This window comes from Carcharhinus amblyrhynchos, chromosome 3, assembly GCF_965287045.1.
Source record: "Carcharhinus amblyrhynchos chromosome 3, sCarAmb.v2.hapA, whole genome shotgun sequence".
Taxonomy (NCBI): domain Eukaryota; kingdom Metazoa; phylum Chordata; class Chondrichthyes; order Carcharhiniformes; family Carcharhinidae; genus Carcharhinus; species Carcharhinus amblyrhynchos.
The window spans coordinates 114,004,390-114,028,168 of record NC_137326.1 but is presented as its reverse complement, the minus strand read 5'-3'; the positions used below and the strand labels follow the sequence as shown (position 1 = coordinate 114,028,168).

The 23,779-nt window shown below is 42.8% G+C and overlaps 1 protein-coding gene across 1 annotated transcript in view; it reads left to right on the top strand.

Moving 5' to 3' along the window:
• The window catches only part of chrnd (cholinergic receptor, nicotinic, delta (muscle)), a 40,433-nt gene that overhangs the window by 14,520 nt on the left and 2,134 nt on the right, over positions 1 to 23,779 (top strand). The window contains exons 4-11 of the mRNA XM_080186471.1: positions 2,605 to 2,714; positions 3,599 to 3,754; positions 7,361 to 7,470; positions 9,087 to 9,287; positions 19,220 to 19,331; positions 20,587 to 20,701; positions 21,847 to 22,063; positions 23,177 to 23,301. Of these exons, the coding sequence (XP_080042597.1) occupies positions 2,605 to 2,714; positions 3,599 to 3,754; positions 7,361 to 7,470; positions 9,087 to 9,287; positions 19,220 to 19,331; positions 20,587 to 20,701; positions 21,847 to 22,063; positions 23,177 to 23,301 (1,146 nt within the window). The remainder of the gene's footprint in view (positions 1 to 2,604; positions 2,715 to 3,598; positions 3,755 to 7,360; positions 7,471 to 9,086; positions 9,288 to 19,219; positions 19,332 to 20,586; positions 20,702 to 21,846; positions 22,064 to 23,176; positions 23,302 to 23,779) is intronic.

Sequence of the window (23,779 nt, the reverse complement as noted above, 5' to 3'; positions counted from 1 at the left end):
GTTGACTCTCAACTGCCCTCAGGCAACTAGGGATGGGCAATAAATGTTGGCCAACCAGCGATGCCTATTTCCTACGAATGAATAAAACAAATGGAAATGGAGTGGTGGTATTGTCAATGGACCAAGAATCCAAAACCCAGGATAATGCCCTGGGGACCTGGGTTCGAATCCCACCATGGCAGACGGTGGAATTTGAATTCAATAAAAATCTGGAATTAATGATCATTAACATAGTTATGACCATGAAACCATTGTTGATTGTCATATAAAAAAAATTTGATTCACTATTGTCCTGTAGGAAAGGAAATCTGCCATCCTTACCTTGTCTGGTCTATTTGTGACTCCATACCCACAGCAATGGGGTTGACTTTTTAATACCCTCTGAAATAGACCTAACAAGCCACTCAATTCAAGGGCAATTAGGAATGGGTAATAACTGCTCACCAGTGACACCCACATTCTGTAAAATGAATTTTAAGAAGACCTTTTGAAGAAATGCCCAATATTGAAAGGAAATTATTCATGGAGGCATCCACCACTGGTGACTAACCCCTTCCCCGACAATGTGTGGGTATGTAGGAAGTCTGTCCCAATGATTGGTGGATTGTACACTCACATATTTTTGAATGGACCTACCTTGCATTAAGTTGATCTTTCTCTACACCCTAGCTATGACTGTAAGACTACATTCTGCACTCTTTTGTCTCCTCAGTCATAGAGGTTTACAGCATGGGCCCTTTGGCCCAACTTGTCCACGCTGCCCTTTTTATAAACCCCTAAACTAATCCCAATTGCCTGCATTTGGCCCATATCCCATTATACCCATTTTACCCATGTAACTGTCTAAATGCTTTTTAAAAAACAAAATTGTACCTTCCTCTACCACTACTTATGGCAGCTTGTTCCAGACACTCACCGCCCTTTGTGTGAAACAATTGCTGCTCTGGACACTTCTGTATCTCTCCCCTCTCGCCTTAAACTTGTGCCGTCTAGTTTTAGACTCCGGTACCTTTGGGAAAAGATATTGACTATCTAGCTGATCCGTGACCCTCCTTCTCTGTGAACAGTATGCTTTGTCTGTATATAGCGCAAGAAACAATACTTTTCACTGTATGTTATTATATGTGACAATAATAAATCAAATCAAATCAAATCAAATCAGTGCTGTTATGGAGGGAGTTCCAGGGTTTTATCCCAGCAACAGTGAAGGAGTGACTTGCAAAACTCGAAACATAGCCTGGAATTTTATCGGCATGCCCGCCCTGGAATGGGGACAGGACAGGCTCACAGAACAGTACTCCTTGTTGGTCTCAGGCAGGACCTTACAAGCCTCGGGTGGGTAAGGCAGTAAAATTCCAGCAATAGTGTCCCAACATTAGTTGTGATTCTGTGATTCTGCACTTGCTAAACAATCATGATTGTGCTAAGATTTACATTGACAACCAATTTAGGGTTATCAATCTGGAACACAATTTCCATGTGCTAGAAGCTGCATATATTCACATAGGGCATTATCCTTTGCAGACAGAAGGAGCATGTCCATGCATTGCACCTTTTTAAAGTAAAAGTTGGGGTTAGCCATTCCCTGATACATTCCCCATGGTAATGCCTTGACCAATGAGAGATGAAGTGTGTCAATTCTTTAATCAATCAGAGGTGTCATGTCATGTTTGAATTTATGCAAACATTCGGCAGTTAACTGTTCCCTGGTGCATTCTCCATGAAAATGCCTCAACCAATCACAGTCTACTTGCAACCAATCAGCACTTGAATGAACTCGGATTGTTTTCACTGGCAAGATAGAGGCTGAGGGCAGACCTGATACAGGTCTACAAAGTTATGAGAGGCATAGCTGGATAGCCAGAAGCTTTTTCCCCAGGTGGAAGTGTCAATTACAAGGGGGCACAGATTCAAGGTCAGAGGAGGGAAGTTTAAGGGAGATGAGCGGGGAGAGTTTTTCACACTGAGAGTGGTGGCTACCTAAAACGCACTGCCAGACGGGGTGATGGAAGCAACATTTAAAGAGAATCAGATGGGTACATGACTAGGAAGGGAATAGAGGGATATGGATCGAGTAAGAGCAGAAGGGTTTTTTAAAATTTAGTTCGGACATTATGATCAGCACAGGCTTGGAAGGCTGAAGGGCCTGTTCCTGTGCTATACTTTTCTTTGGCAAAGGATTGTCTGGACTTGAAACGGCAGCTCTTTTCTCTCCTCATAGATGCTGCCAGACCTGCTGAGAATTTTCAGCATTTCCTCTTTTGGCTGTACTTTTATTTGTTCTTTTCTTTGTACCTTCAGTTCTTTCCCCAAGTGGTTACTTTGGTTAAGTGAACCAGATGGGTTTTTACAACAACGGTTTCATGGTCATCATTTGACTTTTAAATCCAGGTTTTCCTTTTCTTCAATGAGACTATGTACAAGAATCATCTGAGAGACAAGTAGGAGGTGGATGGATAGTGGACAGGCGACATAATCCATTTTAAAAGCTCTCCTGCCTTCAAACCCATCAGCAGGGGACCATAGCGTTCCTCACAAAGACCTGGTCACTCCCATTTCCAATTTATTTGGCAGTAAGTCTAATTTTCATTTTCTTTGTTGCAGGGATGGTACGATCCTCGACTCACCTGGAACGCATCCGAATATAGTGGGATTAAAATCATTCGACTTCCTCCCTATTTGCTATGGATACCGGACATTGTTCTGGAAAACAAGTATGAAAATTCATTACACCAAATTAAACATGTTTGGGGAAAGAGAATAGATTCTGTTGAAAGGATGTCGAGCAGAATTCCCTCATCAGCACGTCTGTGAGGTCAGTGGCTGTAAGGTTTTTCAAATGGCCCTCCCAATGGGCTCGCATCCACCCTGAAATATCTACAGTTTTATGGTGGGGCAAGTAAGGGCCTAGCCCACCACCTCAACCTCACCCTTGCCCAATTGAGGCCCTTAAGTGGGCAATTATGACCAGTTAAGAGCCTTTCCCACCCAGCCTCAATTGTTCAGGTTGGCAAGAGGAGTTCAGGACAGAGGGGGAGTCCACACAATGAGCTTGCCCATGCCATGAATGAGAAATGGAGGAGAACAGCGCCTCCATCAACATCATACCACGAGACAGTAATGTATAGGAGCAGACTTAGGCCATTAGGCTCATCATGTCTACTCCGCTATTCAATCACGGCTGATATGATTCTCATCACCATTCTCCTGCCTTCTCCCCATAACCCTTGATCCTCACCGATCAGCCTCCTCTTAAATTGACAACCCTCTCACCCCTCAAAGATCTGGGTCTTAAGGGTGCTTCCCCTCCAACAATTCAACCCCCCTTCCCTGGCCAGGCCTGACCTCTCCCTACCCACCCTTGCCTAGTACTGGACTCCTGGGACTAAGGCTCTGGAGATCTGCTTGTCTGCAGCGGGAAGTGTTCAACTCTCCAGCAATAACATCCCAGACTTTGGTGAGCAAAAAAAAATAAAGAAATAGATTGAGTAGAGTGTAAAGATAAGTGATTGACCAATTTTTTATATATGCTAAATCAATAGAAAGTATTACCATTATTTTACAATAACTCTCTCCTCTCCTGTGCCTCATTCACCAGCAATGATGGACAATACAATGTGGCCTATTTTTGCAATGTGCTGGTCCGAGAAAATGGATTCATTACATGGCTCCCCCCTGCAATATTCAGGAGTTCCTGTCCCATCAACACCCTTTATTTTCCGTTTGACTGGCAAAACTGCTCCCTGAAATTCATGTAAGTGAAAATTGCATCATTGTACTGATTAAAAAATATTGCCTGTAACTTCTAAATTAATCATATGGTGGGGACTAGTACAGGGCTGAAATTTCTGTGTGAAATCTCCTTCATCTACCAAATAACATTGATGAGAGGCCCAATTGACTGGTGGTCAAGCTTCATTAGCAGATAGGAGGTGAGCTGCCAGTGCTAATCACAGTTTGCCAAAGCTTGCCAACAAATCCAGTTAAACAGATGCTGATCATGAGTTTGCAGGGACATCATTAGAGGAAAATGAAAAGATAGCAACCGTAACGGAACAGCTTATTTCAGTATTAAAGAAATTAAATATGAGCAGCAAGGTGGTGAAGTGAAGAAGGCTTTCAACCAAAGAATTGGATAAGAAGTTGCCAAATGCGCTACCAACTTTCTCTTACTGCAGCTAATGGTCCCTTCCAGTCATGCTGTAGTTTCCCTCCCCAACCAATACCACCTTTGGTTTGTGGATAAATTGGTAAGGTCGTGGTGGCAGCGGCGATTGATATTCAAGTTATGTTAGGGATCCTGTCACCTATTTGAATATATTAATGAGGCCCATGTCTGCTTCTGGTGGGAACCTACAGGAATTTCTGCCCAATAGAGACTAGAGACAGAGGCCAGGATTTTACCCGCCACAGGAATCGGAATGGGTGAGGGACGGACAATGGGAAGGTCTGTTGAGCTTGGGTGGGATTTTATACTTTGGGGTGAGTGCGGTTGTAAAATCCCACCCAGATTCTCAGGGCCTGATTTTACCATTTTGATTCTAAGTGCTGAAGCTGGGAGTGTTTCAGATCTGACTTTTAGACCCATTCTCAGGTGCCCCCATACGCACGTTGCCTGAAAAACTCAGCGATTCTGAATTGTGCTGCTGAAGCCTGTGAGTGGGGCTTATCATGCCCAAAGAGCCTTCAACTGCACATGCGTAGTAAAAAAAAATAGAAAATTGCTCCCACATCGCTCCCAGACCAGATAATGCCTTCCCCCCTGGCCCCCACAGACATCACAGTCCCCCTTATGCCCCCATTCCCCTGCTACCCAGATCGGTCGCAGCCCCCAGTCCCCCTTTCCCCCCACCAATCGTATGCAGAGTGACAGCAGATCCCCCGTCCCCCCCACCTATCGCCTGCTGAGTGGCAGTGGGCTTTCCCTTCCCCCTACTCCTCCACCAGAGAACCATCTGACCCGTCTCCCCCCAACCACTGATCTGAGTCAGAGAGCCGCCAGAAGCTCTAAACTTATCTCCTCAGAAGCTGGCGTGCCTGAATCTGTGAACAATGCTTGTTTCGTGCCATATCTAGACAGGCAAATGAGGTGGTACAGGGGGAAATGCCAGTATGTTTGGGCGTCCAGCCCATTAGATCAATTTAAATACATGCAAATGCATTTAAATAGCCGTTACGCCCATTTCAGGCATGCTTCCATTTGCTGCCAATTTAGGCGCTTGGTAAAGGGGGAGCTGGCTGCGAAGGCAGTCGCAGATCACGCTACTCGCCTCATGTCCGACTTCACCAAATTCCTGCGGCCAAAAACAGGCGCAACTTGATGGAAAAGTCGGACTCTCAGCATGGATTACGTGGCTTTTGTTTTGTAGGAATTTTCATCCCCACTTCTTCCCCTTTGTTCTGTTCACAAAAAGTGATCTGACAATAATGAGGAAAACATCACTCTTACCCGAGATGATCCATCCCAGTGCAGTGCTGCTTTTCTTTACTCTAGGCTGAGGTATTGTTCATTTTACGGTATATTTTCATGTTGAGTGTGGATTAAATTTCTAAATCAAAGGGCAGTAAATACTGGAAAAATCCATCCCTAAATTTGCAGTCAATCTTAGATGTATCCCAAGAAATATATATCTAATAAGAGGGTTGTATCTTCAGGAACTGCATGTGCACATTGGCAGGGAAAGTGAAGATAAGTGAAGGGCAGCACGTGGCACAGTGGCTAGCACTACTGCCTCACAGTGCCAGGAACCCGAGTTTGATTCCCAGCTTGGGTCACCGCCTGTGCGGAGACTGTACATTCTCCCCATGTCTGCGTGGGTTTCCTCCGGGTACTCCGGTTTCCTCCCACAGCCAGAAGGATGTGCTGGTTAGGTGTATTAACCATGCTAAATTCTCCCTCAGTGTTTCCAAACAGGCGTTGGAGTGTGGTGACTAGGGGATTTTCACAGTAACTTCATTGCAGTGTGAATGTAAGCCTATTGTGACACGAATAAATAAATAAACAAACAAACAAATAAATAATTGTTTCCATGTGGCTCACATGGAGATCAATACCAAATCTGTATCGTCTTCCAGAAATGAGGCGCGGTGTTTCTCATGAGTAGATTTGAAGCTTGATGTATTCGAAGCTTGACGTATCACAGAATTAGAAGTTCCCCCTGACATTAGAGTTCTCATTATTTGAATCAAAACGGTCTAGAGCTGATTCACTCATTGCTACTCATGGAACAATTCTTCATATCATTATTTACATTTACTTCTGAGTGATGTGTTGGATTGGATATTCCCGTTGGCTTCAGGAACCTGGCATCAGACTCAACTGGGGGCCCTGAACCTTCACTTTCCATCAGCAAGATTGGTGATGCAATCTTCCAACAGGAACCTCCTACTTGTCCACCTCCACGGATGGTGGATGGGCTCCAAATGCTACGGGCTCAGTCAAAGGGCCAGTAACTCTGCAGTCTCAGCAATCCCACCGAGAGAGGTGGGTGGTGCTGAGGAAGATCAGGACTCCTGAGATACCACAGCAGAGATGTATTCTCTGAGCAAATCAAAATCATGAGTCAAAAGCCGTTAAGCTCCCAGATTGGAGAGGAAATTACTCTGGAAGAACCATTTGGGTATGGGTGAGGACCTTTCTACCCGCAGCCCCATCACGGCACAGTAGCACAGTGGTTAGCACTGTTGCTTCACAGGTCCAGGGACCTGGGTTTGATTCCCTGCTTGAGTCACTGTCGGTGTGGAGTTTGCACATTTTCATGTTGTGTGGGTTTCCTCCGGGTGCTCTGGTTTCCTCCCACTGTCCAAAGATGTGCGGGTTAGGTCGATTGGCCATGCTAAAAATGAGATGCGTAGGTTAGAGGGATCAGTAGATAAAATGTGTAGGGCCTGGGTGGGATTGTGGTCAGTGCTGACTTGATGGGCCAAATGGCCTCTTTCTGTAATGTAGGGTTTCTGTGATTGGGATATGAAGGATCCAATTCCGATAGATCCCTGCTCAGCAACACTGAGGCCATCTCTACTGAGCTTGCAGCCTCTGTACAATGCAGGGGAGTCACTCTGATGGGAGTAAAGTGGCAGAGAGGCCACAAGAACCATCCCCAGTTGGAGCCTTCATCATGGTGATTGGCTGCTCACCTCCATGCAGCAGCCAATCTGAATCAAAGCCTTTACCTGGAAAAGTTCACCAGCGTTAGGAACGGATTGAAGAGCCATCCCAACATGGCTACCCTCACATTGCCTGCCCCAACAGGAGTGGGATAATTCAGCTCTTTGTGTTACTCATACTTTGGTTACTAGTTCCAAACACTGACAGAAATTCAGCTTTTTGACTTTCATGTTTTTTCTTTAATGTTTAAAGGTCTTTTAATTACAATGCAGAGGAGGTAAATTTGGAACTACAAAGAGACGCAATAGACGGCAAAGAGTTTCCTATTGAATGGATTAATATTGACCCCGAAGCTTTCACAGGTAAAACCTTTCTGATGCCTGTATATTTACCCAACAAGAGCTATCATAAAACAAAACTTTAATTCACAGTGCAGCAGGAGGCCATTCGGCCCATTGAGCCTGCACCAAGCACAATCTCACCCAGGCCCTATCTCCATAACCCCATACACTTATCCTAACTAGTCCCTCTGGCACTAAGGGGCAATTTAGCATGGCCAATCCACCTAATGTGCACATCTTTGGACATGGTGATAAAATATCTTATCCTTTGCTAGAATGGTTATTATAATAGAATATGCCATTGAACATTTTCATCTTTTGGTCATACTGCTGATTGGTTGAGACATTGCCATGGTGAAAGCACCAAGGATCTATTATTCTCCCACACCTTTCTTCATTCCAAAATGTCTGGACAGATTCCTTTTCCCTTTAGAATCAGCTGTGGATGCTACAGCTGCTTTCCTGATAACAAACTGTCATCTTACTTCCTCATGTCTTCAGATTCTGCTTATAACTAATTAAACTCACGCTGGACTCCCATTCTTTTCCAATGTGTGGGGCAATCATATAATGGCATTTCATGAAGGTACATTGGGCAGAATTTTCCCAAAAAAAGTGTCATTAACAGCATTAAAATGGGAGCCCTCCACGCCAGTATTCCTGGTGAGCCCAGCACTGCAATCTTCCAGCACTCTGTCAATCTTTTTGACAGCTGGGAGCTTTGTAGTGGTGGGAGTGGGAATGGGGGAGATAGAGCCTAAATGCACTGATGATGCTGGATTCAGAGTGCGTGGGTGCCATTGTGCAGGACACCCTGATCTCCCACTGAAATGAGAGACCTCTTCCCACCAACCCACTCCCCCACCCTACAGACATCAGAGCATTCCCTCTATCATCGGTGGCATTGCCACTCCCCACATCAACATGGGTCGCTGGCAAGGGGGCATTGGGACCCTCCGATGAATCCCCTGGAGTCCCCAGCCATTGGCGTGTTTTGAGGATTTCCAGGTTGACCTGTTTGACCATGCTATGAACGCACCCTCCTTGACTATCACATCCTGGGGTGGGACTCAAACTCGGGGCTTCTAAATCAAAGCCAGGGACCCTACCCACTGCGCCACAAGACCTCCTAAAAGCTTTGTTATATAGGGAGTTCCAGGATTTTGACCCAGTGATGATGAAGGAACGCAATATATTTCCAAGTCAGGATGATAGCGAAAGGGAAATTGTAGGTAATGGTGTTCTCATACACTTGCTGCCTTTGTCTTGGAGATGGTAGAGATGGGAAGTTTGACTGTCAAAGAAGCCTTGCTCTAGTCTCTCTAGTTCATAAGGACCTGTAGGAATGTGACTAACTAAATTACAATACGTTGAAGAGCTATTTATATCTGTGTAACACTCATTGTTACCTTCAAAATACTGACAAATGTTATCCAAATTTCAATTTAAAATATCAGGGGGAAAACAGCATTATCACATTAGAGTTATTAATCAGAAAACACTGCTGTCTAAGTGGATCCTTCACATTAGATCAATGGAGGAAGGGAAAGAAACAATAACTGCTATGTACATTTGTATATAATAATAAACATACAATTTCTTAATTATTGCTAACGTCTTTATTTTTAATTTTACAGAGAATGGTGAATGGGAAATTATTCACAAGCCTGCAAAAAAGAATATCTATCCAAATATTCCTCGCAACAGCACCAAATACCAGGATGTAACCTTCTATCTCATTATCAGACGCAAGCCACTGTTTTACATCATTAACATCATCACTCCCTGCATCCTCATTTCTTTTCTGGCATCTTTAGCATTTTATCTTCCTGCAGACAGTGAGTGTTCCTCTACACATCTGTATAATTATTCCACAATAGCTTTTTTAAAAACACATTACCACTGACAGGAATTTTGCGATAATAGAACTTTAGATAAGAACATAAGAACATAAGAAATAGGAGCAGGAGTAGGCCATCTAGCTCTTCGAGCCTGCCCCGCCATTCAATAAGATCATGGCTGATCTGTCGTGGCTCAGTTCCACATTCTCACCCTCTCCCCATAACCCTTAATCCCCTTGCCTATCAAAAACCTATCAACCCACGTCTTAAATATATTTAGCGAGGCAGCCTCCACCACTTCAACGGGCAGAGAATTCCAGAGATTCACCACCCTTTGAGTGAAGAAGTTCCTCCTCAACTCCATTCTCAACCGCCCCCCCTTTATCTTGAGGCTGTGCCCTCTAGTCCTACTGTCCTTTCTGAGCGGGAAGAGCATCTCCACCTCTATCCTATCCATCCCATTCATCATCTTATACGTCTCAATGAGATCTCCCCTCATTCTTCTAAACTCTAACGAGTACAAGCCCAGTTTATTCAACCTCTCCTCATAGTTCAACCCTCTCAACTCCAGTGTCAGCCTAGTAAACCTCCTCTGCACTCCCTCCAAGGCCAAAATATCCTTGCGTAAGTGCGGCAACCAAAACTACACACAGTACTCCAGCTGTGGCCTCACCAGTGCCCTATACAGCTGCAGCAAGACCTCCCTACTTTTGTATTCAATCCCCCTCGTTATGAAGGCCAGCATCCCATTCGCCTTCCTGACCACCTGCTGCACCTGCAGGCTGGGTTTTTGCGACTCATGCACAAGGACCCCGAGGTCCCTCTGCACCATCGCCTGCTGCAGTTTTTCGCCATGTGATAAAAACATAGAATAAAAACAGAAGTACTTTGAAAATTTAATGGAGCTGCATTCCATAAAGAGTAAAGATATATGGGGACTATGGAATGCTCAATGTCTCTGGACCTACAGTTCACAGAGATATTTGCCACTAAGAGATTCCTCATCTCCTGTCTGGGCCAGCTGTAGACTAATTGACTGAGATTAAAAGGCCATGCAGAAGGGTTGCCCTTAAAGTTAGCAACTATCAAGTGATACTGCCAGCTGAGTTAAGAAAAACGATATGCATTATAGCAGCTCCAACAACCATGGCATGGTGGCACAGTGATTAGCACTGCTGCCTCACAGTGCCAGGGATCTGGATTCAATTCCGGCCTCAGGTGACTATCTATGTGGTGTGGGCTTCCTCCAGGTGCTCTGGTTTCCTCTCACACTCCAAAGTTGTGTAGGTTAGGTGAACTGGCCATGCCCCTTAGTGTCAGGGGATTAGGAGGGTAAATACGTGAGGTTACGGGGATAGGGCCTGGGCGAGATTGTTCTCAATGGGTCGAATGGCCTTCTCCTGCACTGTAGAGATTCTATGATACCAAAGCACTTTAAGCCAATGAATTACTTTTGAAGTGTGGTCAGTGTTAGACAATGGGGCAAGCAATTTGCACTTGCTGTAGTTTCCACAAGCAGCAATGTGATAATGATCAGATAATCTGTGTTTATGATGATGAGGGAGGGATATATGTTGATCAGGAGGCAATGGATGACTCCTCTGCTGTTTGAAATAGTACCATGTAATCTCTTACATCCCTTTGAGAGAACAGGCAGGGCCTCAGTTCGAGATCTCATTTGAAAGATGGCAGATCCAGCTGGACTCCCTCAACATGTGCTCAAATCCCGGACTGGGAATCAAACTTAGAAACTTATGACACAATGGCAAGGGTGCTGCTATCAACCAAACCACAGCTGACACAGAAATATATACCTTACATTAGGTGACCGAAAGCTTGGTCAAAGAGGTGGATTTTATGGAATGCCTTGGAAGAGAGGAAGGTGTAGAATAAGAGAAATTTATGGATAAAAGCAAATATGGATAAAAGCAGACATTGGAACCTGAACCAAAAGAGAAAATGCTGGAAAATCTCAGCAGGTCTGGCAGCATCTGTAAGGAGAGAAAAGAGCTAATGTTTCAAATCCAGATGACTCTTTATTAAAGCTATAAGACATAGAAAGTGGGAGGTATTTATACTGTAGGGTGAGGGAATGAAAGATGAGTCATAGCCACAGAAACCAGGGGAAAAAACTGCTAATGGCTGTCCACAGAGAGAATGGAATGTGTGAATGGCCAAACGGCAGAGAAGCTGAAATCAGAGAGTAAGCTGTGACAGATGAAGATGTGGGGGGGAAGGGGGAAATAGGTGGGAGAGGGGTAAAATTGAGAAAAGGGGGAAAGGTGAAGCAAAGGGGGAGAAAAGGTAAGGAAAGGGGAATGAAATAGTAGGAAGAGTGAAGGGGGGAAGAAAAACAAAGACAATAAAGAAATAAAAGGTACAGAATCATTAAAAATTAAATAAAATGAAAACAAAGGGGTCGAGGTGGGGTAGAGCTAATCATCTGAAGTAATTTATGGAGGCTTTGGGCCTAGCTGAAGGCATCTCCATCAATCATAGGGCAAAGGAGTTGGGAATGTACAAGAGGGAAAGGATTAAAGGAATGCAGCGTTCATGTTGGGATTAGAAGGAGTTGTAGAGAGAAGGAGGGTAAGGCCATGAAGGGATTTGAAAGATTCAAGTAAGAATTTTAAAATCTAGGTATTCGGGGACCAGGAGGCAATGTGTCAATGAGCATGGTACGTAGATACATTTTTGTTAGGCGAGGGAATCAAAGGTTATCTATCGGAGGGAGATAAGAATGTAGAATTTGAAATGCTGGGATCACCCATAATCCTATTGAATGATGGAGCAGACTTGAGAGGCAAAATGGCCTACAACTATTTGTATTTAATTTGTTCACATGGAGGTGAATTAGGATCTAGGCAGCAAAGTTTTGGCTGAATCCTGATGAGGAAAGCCATCACTGGAATGTCAACCTTGACAAACTTACAGTTGGGTCTGAAATGAACATACCACTTTGGAACAAATGTCCATCTTTTATCTTTAATGATGAATTGCAATCGGATCAGAGAAGAGAGAGTTTTGAAACTGAAGTTCTGACTGCTGTTTCTGATAGGATTTAATTTGCCTTGGAGAGTCTGCAAGTAGACTGAAAATATAATTCTGTTTGAAGGTGATATATGTTGCTTATAGAGAAATGCACTCAGGTCTGTGCAATAGTTAACAGCATGCAATGATTCACTGATGTGTGATATTCCACAAATGTGAATCGATTTATTTGCTGGATATCCAATGGAATTTGAGTAAAATCTGAACAAGCAACTTATTTGATGGTGGGGAGAGTGTTTGGCTGTTCCTGTTCCAAGCGATAGAAATAATAAATCCAACCCATTGAGGAAGGAATAAAAACAGAAAAACTCAGCAGGTCTGACAGCATCTGTAGAGAGAGAATAGAGTCAAGATGAAGCTTCATCAGAGCTGACGAGGTCCTGTTTTTTAATTTATTTCCTAATTCCCAAAAATCTGCTTTCAGGCCCTCAGCCCTCTTCCTATCTATTCTGTTGGTTCCTATGTGAACACAGCCTCTGGCTGTTCACCCTTCCCCAGAAGAATGCCCTGCAGCCGCTCTGCAACACCCTTAACCCTGACACCAGGAAGACAACATAACATCCTGGAGTCACATCCAAGACCATAAAAAGCCTGCCTGCTGTCCTAATTAATGGATCCCCTAACATTATTGCTCTTCCAATCCTCTTTCCCTTTTCATTCAGCTAAGCCAACTGTGGTGCCATAGACTTGGCTCTTGCTGCGCTTCTCTGAGGAACCATCACCCTTACCAGTATCCAAAACAAGATAGTGAGTGAGATCAACACAGGGGCTCTTGCACTGCTTTCCTCATTCTCTCAGACTGTCTAGTGGTCACCCATTCCCTCTCTGCCTGCCTTCCAACTTGTGGTGTGACCACCTCTCTAAATGTGCTAACCCCACAGTCCTCTGACCCGTGGATGCACCATAGTCACTCTCCAACCACTGCTCATATTCCCAAACCCTGAGCTCAAGCTTCTGCAGCTGATGACACTTCCTGCAGATGTGTTTGTTCAGGACACATGGTGCGTTCATCACTTCCCAAATGCCACAGGATGCACATTCCACTCGGCTGAGCTGCCCTGCCAAACCATAACCTCAACAACTATTTATAACAAGTAGAGCAAGTAGGATAACTTACCAGTTAGTCACCAATCAGCTTCTTTCCTTGTAAGAACCAAATACTGGAGTCGGCAAAAGGTAGAAAAAGAAAGCTGCTCACTTTGTCCGAGCCACACTCCATTTACAAGCTGTACTGAGACCCCTTCACTTATACCAGCCAAGGTTCAAATGAATCAATCCTATAGTTACGGAAGCCAGGTTAAGCCTAATTAATTAAATAGAGATGCTTTCTGGTAGAGAGCTTGTTTGTCTCTGCTCATGTCTGGATTTAGAAATTTAAACTTAACATAAAAAAGTAATTTTTAGCTTAATGCTCGACGCAAACAAAACTAGTTTTTTTTTAGAAAGAGATTAGCCCTTAAGATTCCTTCACTCACCAAATTCTCAGCTGCTCAGCCTGTCCAAGCCGGAGTAATTTTCTACTTCAGTACATGAGTGGTAACTAGACAAAATAGGGTGTCAATCCTCTGCAGAATCTGCCTGACCTTTAGTTCCATTGATCAAAATAGACAAAAATTGACATGTCCTACAATAGGCATGCCAGGTACATTGACTGAGTGCAGGGAGAGAAAGGAAAAGATTGTATTTAACCTTGGGAGGTACAAATGAGAAAAGTTCAAAGCAGAACTAAACATCACAATATTAAGGGAAAAAAAATCAAGGGAACAGTCCAAATTCTTCACTGAAATGTCAATTTCACCTATAATCCTGCGACAAGTTGCCAAAAAGACACAGTGCAGTGATCTACTGCTTAGCTATAAGGGTGCTTCTTTTGCCCTCTTAATCTTTCTGAATTTCCTTCAAGCAAAAGAAAAAAAAAGATGAGTTGTAGGATAGATTAAACAATTATTCTGAGGGCTGATCAGCTGTCAAGATTTGGGACTTGATTAATCTTACGGTTTTTTAAACATTGTAAGAAATAAAAACTTCCATTTATATAGCACCGTTCAGGTCCCCAGGATATTCCAGTCCACTTCATAACCAATGAATTATTTTGAAAGTGTGCTCACTGGACATTGTGTAGGGAATTTAACATAAGATAACTAACATAAGGGATGGCATGGTGGCACAGTGGGGTAGAAATGTTGCCTCACAGTGCCAGGGATCTGTGTTTGATTCAGGCCTCGGGTTACTGTCTGTGTGGAGACTGCATGTTCTCCCTGTGTCTGCATGGGTTTCCTCTGGTTTTCCCCCCACAGTCCAAAGATGTGAGTGTTAGGTGGATTGGCCATGCTAAATTGCCCTTTCGAGTCGGGGGGGACTAGCAAGGTAAATATGTGGATTATGGGGATAGGACCTGGGACTGAATCTGTTGCTGGTGCAGACTCAATGGGTCAAATGGCTTCCTTCTGTACTGTAGGGATCCTATGGTTCTATGAAAGTCTCTGTTGAAAATTAGATTTCCTGATCCCAGACGTGGGACAGAATCAATATTATCTGATATTAGCTCACCTTTTAGTAGTGTTTCTCACTGTGATTTCAAACTATAAGTTGTTAGCCATTTTTGCATTGTTTCAAAACAAGAAGCATTGAATCACTGTTTCCTTGGAAATAAAGAAAGAGAAAGTGCTACAACTATTCAGCAGGCCTGGCAGTGACTGTGGAGAGATCAACTCTCCCTGTTGCCAAATCAACTGAGTATTTCCATCCTGCTCTGTTTTTGTTTCAGATTTCCAGTATCCACAGTATTTGCTTTTGGAGCATTATTTTCTTGGAATAGCCGATTGGAAATTCTTGCAAGTGAATAGGAGTGTTCTTATGCATCTAATGTGTACTGAGTGTAGTGATTCAGTTTGCCAGAGGGAAAACAGCACTGGCATGGAAATGAGCTAAAAAGCTCCTGTATGCATTCATTTGGCACAAACACATTTGGCTTGCTTGGTGAATTGTTCGAAATTCTCAGTATTATGAATCTGATTGACATACAAGGGAACAGTCCAAATTCTTCGCTGAAATGTCAATTTCACCTATAATCTTGCTACAAGGTACCAAAAGATACAGTGCAGTGACCTGCTGTTTAGCTACAAGGGTGCTTCTATCGCCCTCTTCGTTTTTCTGTATTTCCTTCAATAATTTTGTTATTTCTGTCTGTTCATATTTGTTTATAAGTTTAATTCTTGTTCCTTTTATATGTGACTCTCTGTGATTGTCTCCTCATATTTTGGAGGCGGAGGCTATGTAAAAACCCATTTACCTCTCCATCAGAATTACAGAAAGGCTTTTTCTTTAAACATTACAGCTTGCTTATTATGGCTTTTGGCTTCACTTTCATACCCGTTGATGTGATGTGACCAAAACAAGTTAATGAGTTCATCCACACTCCATTTGATGCTCCCCCTGCAGCAGGGATAGCAGGCAGGAGAGTGCATAAAACTGGGAGCCATGACTGTGGCACTGTGTCAATCACCTGCCTACTCACCCATAAGCCAACTGAGGCCCTTAAATGGACAATTAATGACCACAATGGTCTCTTCCCACAACCTGGAATTCTTCTTGTGGTGAGAGAGCTCCAAGCAGTCCAGCTAGATTGGTGGACAGATTGGGGGAAGGTTGCCTTCCGACCTGGCAACAGTGTAAATTCACCCAAAGTTTTCCCCTATCTGACCTGTCACCACGTATCTTTTTCACCCCCTGCCGCGGTCTGCCAGCTACAAACTCACCTCAAAGTCTGAGCTCCATTGGTGAACACTTTCCTCAGGGGCTGTTGCAGTCCCAGCAGTGACCACTGCTCCCGGTAGCGCTCATGAGACGAGGAATTTGCTCGCCATTTGATTAGCCAGCATCTGAGTCTCTGAGGTGTGACTTCCCTTGGAAGAGGATGATAACTCCTGTTTTAAGGCAATTAATGGCCAGACAATCATTAAATTGCTGCAAGACAAGCTGGTGATGGGCAGGTAGGCTCACCACTGATTTTTACACTGGGGGTGTTACATTTAGTCCCACAAGTTTAGTATCAGTGTGAAGTAGTGAAAGTGCGCCGTCAATAAAGCTGGAAGATAACTTGTTGGCCAAGGTCTCAATTGACTCTGAAATGAAGCAGGATCCAAATACAACCTCAAGGAATATCACTCTGCTTTCCTTCAGCTCCTCATATCCTATATTCCCATCTAGCTTTGTACCAATGTGAGCTTGGATACATTACACTCAGTCCCTTCACCTAAGTCATTGATGTAGATTGCAGTAGCCCATGTCCATTAGTAATGTTCTTTGCTCCAGTAGCTCCTGCTCTGCTTGCTACAATTTATCAACCTACTTGACCATCTATTTTCTGTCTGTTATTCAAGTCTTAATCCAAGCTAATATAATATCCTCATCCATCTGCTCAGAACATCTCCAAAATCCATTGCTGTGAACATCTCCAAAATCCATTGCTGTAACAATTTTGAATTGTGTGTGTCAATCTGTGCACAATTAAAACCCCAAACGATAAATAAAATGAATGGCCCGTTATATCTATTTTTGGTGGTGCTGGTTGAAGTATGAATATTGACTAAGATCCTTATTTGTTTTCATATTATTCATTTGGGATCTTTAATACTTGGTCCTGATAATACAGTACTCCTTCAACACTGCAACAAAATATCAATATACAATATACACAAAACTCTTGAAGTGGGGCTTGAATTCACAATCTTCTGACTCTAAATTAAATGCTAACAAATGAGCGAAAGCTATACCTTTGAGAGCGTTCATACTCCATTCCTTTAGCTTCAGAAGCCCCAGACATCTCAAAAACTGAACGCTCAAGACTGTCTTTATTTATATCATTCCATCACACAATGCCATAAAAAAGTTTCACTTGATAAAAGCAAACTACTGCAGATGCTGGAATCTGAAATCAAAAGAGAAAACACTGGAAAATCTCAGTAGGTCTGCCAGCATTTGTAAGGAGAGAAAAGAGCTGATATTTCGAGTCCAGATGACCCTTAGTCAAAGCTGGTCACAGGGCCAAAGGGCTTTTTTCTCTCTTTATAGATGCTGCCAGATCTGCTGAGGCTTTTTAGCATTTTCTCTTTTGGGTGGAAAAAGTTTCTTTTTTTTAACTTTTAAAATCAGTTCCAACTCAATTCTGCAGAAGACGAACTGATTGGGGAATGATTTTCAAAACTTAGATTTCTTCTTAGCATTGGTCAGGGTGAAATTGATCTATAGATCTGAATGTCTAACATGCAGCAATTGGGCTCCGGGTCTCAGTTCTCTCACTGACACAGTTCACATGCCATCTTTAGTCCTGCTGCAGTCAGATTTGAGAATGCACCCTAGCTCCCAAGCTGCACAACAAGAATTCATAGGAAATTATTGCTTGAGACTGCTTGAATTTTCCAGGCATTTCACTTCATCAAATCATTGCCTAAATGTTTCCACTTTATATTGCTGTCTAGCCTAAGCAATCCTCCACCCCAGCAACAGGCAAACCTTTCCAAATTTCTGTCATTGATCTTCTTCATTTAGCTGTAAGAACATACACAAGATCAATTGGGCAGCACAGTAGCACAGTGGTTAGCATTGCTGCCTCACAGCGCTAGGGACCCAGGTTCAGTTCCTGGTCTTGGAACCTTGTCTGTGCGGAGTCTGCATGTTCTCCCGGTGTCTGCATGAGTTTCCGTTGGGTGCTCTGGTTTCCTCCCATAATCCAAAAGATGTGCTGGTTAGGTGCATTGGCCATGATAAATTCTCCCTCAGTGTACCTGAACAGGCACCAGAGTGTGGTGACTAGGGAATTTTCACAGTAAACTTCATTGCAGTGTTAATGAAAGCCCACATGTGACACTCATAAATAAACTTTAATTAGAACAAAGAACAAAATCAGCCCAGGAAACAGGCCCTTCGGCCCAACAAGCCCGCACCGCCATTTTAACATTACCAGTCCCCCCCTCCACCCATGACCCTTATCTATTGTTTTATGGCAATCCACATTGAGGGAAACTAATTTAGGGACAGTTTATTACTCCCAATCAGCCTAATAGCACATCTTTGGGGTGTGGGAGGAAACCGGAGCACCCGGAGAAAACCCACGCAAGCAAGGGGAGAATGTGCAAACTCCCACAGACACCGGCCCAAATCCATGTGTCTGCACAGCAATCAGTGATAGTCACTGAGCTGTCGCCTTGCCCAGCATCTGGTCCAGTTTAAGCACACACTAACGACATGAAGCACTAGGCCAATCTCGAACATTCAAGAGGAGCCCCAGTACGACCCATCGCGTGTATGCCCCTCGTTGGACATACACTGTAATTACATTCACCATTGTAAAGTTCTAGAAGTTGGTTGGAACTATAATTTTGGATTGGAAAGGGAAGGAGATGCATTAACTACCATTTTATTGTATGGATGATAAGCTCTTGTTAAAATTAATTCTGTACATTTATGAACAACAGGAACTACCTGAGAACACTGGGAATGGGTTTACAGAAATTGTACACAGCATTGTACAACAGAATAACTAGCGATTCAAATACCTCACTGCATAAACTTGGATACAAGTTTATGGGTGATGTCGTTCTTTCCCTTTAGATGGGCAAGTTCTACTCATTCAATGCCTGACTGTAATGATATGCTTAGACGTGGACATTTTCATGGGGAATGGGGAAGTCAGGAAGATGGCCTTGTTCAAATCCAATGACAACAGGCTCCCTGTACATCTTGTTAGAGTAAAAACTAAAAAAAACTTTCAACATGAGATCAAACCATGCAGATTATCTGAGGAGAGTAAACATTCAAGAAAAATGTATCTCCCAGTTTATGAATTTATTAATGTTCTTTTCTCATTACTTTCTCAGGCGGTGAGAAGATGACCTTGTCTATTTCTGTCCTACTTGCTCAGTCTGTCTTCCTGCTGCTGATTTCACAAAGGTTACCAGAGACAGCTCTAGCTGTTCCGCTAATTGGCAAGTAAGTGATTATAAACTTAGACCAATTGAAGAAACTATCCATTACGAGGGAGGAAGTGTTGCCATATATCTTGAACAATTGCAAACCAGTTCCTTCTCCAAACTTATTTACAGAGGTTCCATTTTATGGTATAATTGTGCCCAGGGGTGGTGAATAATTTCAAGTCAGTATTCTGTTAGTTTTCAAATACACACAGTAAAAAGTTAAGTCTAATAAAAGCAGTTTATTTGTGTTAAGACAGAGAAACAACCCTTTCTGAAATACTTCCACTTGCCCACCAGTTAAAGGGCAACTTTTTGCATGATCCTGATTACAGATATAAATGATTTATATAGAGCAGAATTGGATGTAATACATTTCCACCTTAGCAATGCTTCTGTGGGTTCCCTCTCAATTTTCCAGGTCCCTGAGTCCCAACATGTCAAAATAAGAGCCAATGGTGCAGCAGCTTCAAGTCTGCTAGCTTTGTACTTCGTATGCTCCATGTCTGAGACAGCTACCAGGGTCAACAGACTGAAATGATGAGTTTCTGGGCTTAATGAGTCTGGAGAGTTCAACTTACTGTTTCTGCAGCTGAGAAACATTAATTTTTTATTTTTCACATTCTTACTTCAGCCTGAGCTTGCTTCTGCTAAGATCAGATCACCGAGAATTTTTGCCCTGTCATCCTATACCTGGTGTTGTCAGACTTTTTACTATCCTATACCCACAGAGAGCAATTTTCAGGAACAGGTACCGCAGCCCTATTAGTGTATCCATATCCACCATTATCATGGAGGAATTGGAGGAGCATTTCCAGATGGAGCAAAGGAGACTTTCAGCATTTCATAAGGAGCTCTCAAGGCATGCATGTTGTGCATCAGAAGAATATACTTTTGTGTTAAAGACAACACAACACTATCATCTATTGCCTTTGGACTTGCAGTCTTACTCATATGACTGAATAACACTCATTATGACTGTGAAGGTGGCCGTCACACCTGCCTTTAGAATGACATAGATAATGACCCAAGAACAGCACTGGGCCTTAATATCAGGCGTTTGCATCAGTGGTGGAGATGAAAGGACAATGCACATTATACTTAAGAGTAGTAGGCAACTTTGAGACTTCAATATGGTATTTTCACACCAAGAAAATAATCTAATGTTTCCATCAACAAATCAGCCTCCTTTTATACAGTTTGAATAATGACAAAAGCACAGGTTTGATTTTGACAGAAGAACATGAAATAACTTTGCTTGTTTTGTCTTTCAGATACTTGATGTTCATAATGATTCTGGTCACCATTGTGATTGTGAACTGTGTCATTGTGTTAAATTTCCATTTCCGAACTCCCAGCACGCATGTTCTCTCAACCTGGACTAAATGGGTACAGTAACAGCAGGGAAAGCCTTTGTTTAATGTTCAATTTCTCCATTTGAATAACAAAGCAATATCATATATCTTAAGGAGGAAAAGGTTGAATGAATTAACATATTCCCTAGAATGATTAATATTCCTCCATCCTTACCTATTTACCCCCAAGTCCATGCAGTCAGTTTGGAAAAGTGAATAAAATGCAACATTAGAAACACTGACACGAAAAAATGTTAAAATGATGTCCAAACAGAACTATTTTGTAAAGTAGAAATATGGAGGCTCAGTTCACCAAGTTCAAGACTATGATCGATAGTTTTCTACATATTAATATATAAAGGGATAAAGGGAAAGTGCAGGAAAAGTGTTCAAAGGACTGAACGACCTACTCCTGTTCCTGTTTCTTATGTTCTTATGTTCAATGGTCCACCAGGGAAAATTTGGGTTTAAAATTTCAATTTGAAATCACTTAGTCAGATCTCTTTGCATTTCACTCAAAAGATGTGGGGGTTAGGTTGATCGGCCGTACTAAATTACCCCTTGGTGTCAGGAAGACTAGTGGGGTAAACATGTGGGGTTGCGAGGATAGGGCCAGGGTGGGATTGTTGTTGGTGTAGGTTCGATGGGCCGAATGGCCTTCTTCTGTACTGCAGGGATTTTATGATTCTATGATTCTTTTTCATTTCCCAACAAAGAGACCATCAGTCTCATTTGTTCCAGGCTTCTGGTTAGTATTTCTCGAGAACCAGTCACTAGGAGATGTGCTAGGTGGGCAAGAGGGTGATACCCAATAGATTTTCTCTGCTAAAATTTCTATGCGAGAGTATCCATAACCTTCACTTCATTTTAGTCTGTGGCAATGCAGCCTGTGTAACTTACAGGATGGAGAATTCTGGTGTAAAGCCTGCACTCTTCAACTGCACTGCAAAGAACAGTACATGAAAGCATCAACATGATGTGTGAGTCACTACCTGGTAAACATCAAGGCAGAACTCATATTAGTCAGGCCTTGATAAATGCAATATGCAGGATAAACACATTTGCATTTTAACTTGCTAGTGATAATATGCTTAACATTTCAATGAGCTGGACAATTTTGATGGAACTGGTTTCCCCCGTGAAGATATTTATCCGTGCAATCCTATTTGAATTTTCTAGCTGTTCCTGGAAAAACTCCCACGAATCCTGCACATGTCCCGGCCTGATGAAAGTGATCCGTCACCATGGGAGAACGGTTTGTTGCAGCGACGCAGCAGCTCCATTGGCTACATTGTCAAAGCACAAGAATATTTCACCATCAAATCCCGGAGTGAACTTATGTTTGAGAAACAATCTGAACGACATGGATTGAAGACACGAATCACTCCAAAGATCAGTGAGCACCCCCAACATTGACAGATTAATCAGACAGATTCCAGGCAGCTTTCATTACTAAAGAGACTTTCTTAAGATAAAAGCAAAATAAAAGGTTGCTGGAATTTGAAACAAGACTGGAAAATGCTGGAAAATCTCAACAGGTCTGACATCATCTGTGGAGAGAAATTAGAGCCAATGTTTTGAGTCTGGATGGCTCCTTGTCAGAGCTGAAGACAATGACAGATCTTTACTCTGAAGGTGAGGAGTGCTGAAATTGATAGGAATAGCATAGACAAAAAGACAAAGGGAATATAAATGGTCATGATAAAGACTGAGAAGGGTGTTAACAGTGATCACTGAGAGACTGGGATGTGTAAATGGACTCTTTTAGCACCATTCTCAGCTTTTATATCACCATTTGTATTCCCTTTGTCTTTTTGTCTATCAAGTACAGCCCCACTCCCCCCTCCACACCCTCACAGTATAAGTCTTGTCCGATTTTCCTTGTCTTCGGTTTTGACGAAGGTTTATCTTGAACCATTGGCTCTATTCTCTCTCCACAGATGCTGTCAGACCAGCTGAGATTTTCCAGCATTTTCTGTTCATGTTTCCAGGTTTACTTCCCAGATTAAGTGCCAAGCTGAAGAGCTAAACTTTAAAGACCAATGAAGTTACTTGATTAAATTCCTGCTTTGCAGTAAGAGACCGATATTTGCCTGGAATTAGGTGTGAATTTGCACTGTCACTTTGAATCTTTTGAACCCCAATTTCAAAATATGGTTCTTAATGCTGAATTAAATAATTTGTAACCTTTGATAAATATATTGCCCGTTAAACTTTGCACAGTTGCAGAATTATAGAAGGAATTATGCTGATGACGATGGTTCACCACTTTATGTGGAATAGTAAGGTATATTAACAAGATAAAAATGAACTTTACTGGTGACGACATCTTAGTTTGTTCTCGGAAATGTGAATTTTCCTTCCTTGGACAGAGATATCAGGGCCAGCTGGAGAGACAATTTTTTTACGTGCATGTTTGCATGAATTAGCTTCATTAAGAGAAAAATGTTTTATTTAGAAATCCCTTCCAACGGGAAAAATAAATGAATGCAATTTTTTTTAAACCAAGGTCTTGGAAACAGTGGCAATGATATTGGGAGCATTCCAGACCAGCTGTACGATGAGGTTAAGTCAGGTATCGATGGGGCAAATTTCATTGTGAAGCACATCAAAGAGAAGAATTTCTATGATGAGGTAGGTCTGGTGAATAAGAAAATCAAGCGTTAATCAAGTTGTTCTCAAATTATTCTGTCGTTCTGTTTAGCACTTTGAACAACAATGACGGAGAGTGCGACCAATGGGATTGTGCCACTGGCCTATAGTGGGCGGCCTCCATGGTCGCAAAATACACCGGGGGTGGGGTGGGGTGGGGGGGGGTGGCAGGGCAGAACATCCCACCCAATTGGCTGGAATTCTCCAAGCTTGCCTGCAGCTGGGACTTTCCAGTCCCGCTGCAGTGAATGGAGATTTGGCTGAGTGCTAAATCCTCCATTCTGGCTGGCAGTGGGGCATGCAAGATTGGAGAATTTTGAACAGAGTGTTTCACATGATACTGTGGGTGGGATTTCTCGGTGTTCCCACTGGCGGGATCATCCAGTCCAGTCATCGGTGAGCCCCTGCTGTGGGAACAATGAGAAACCCTACTGACGGCAGGTGGGACTGGGAGATTCCA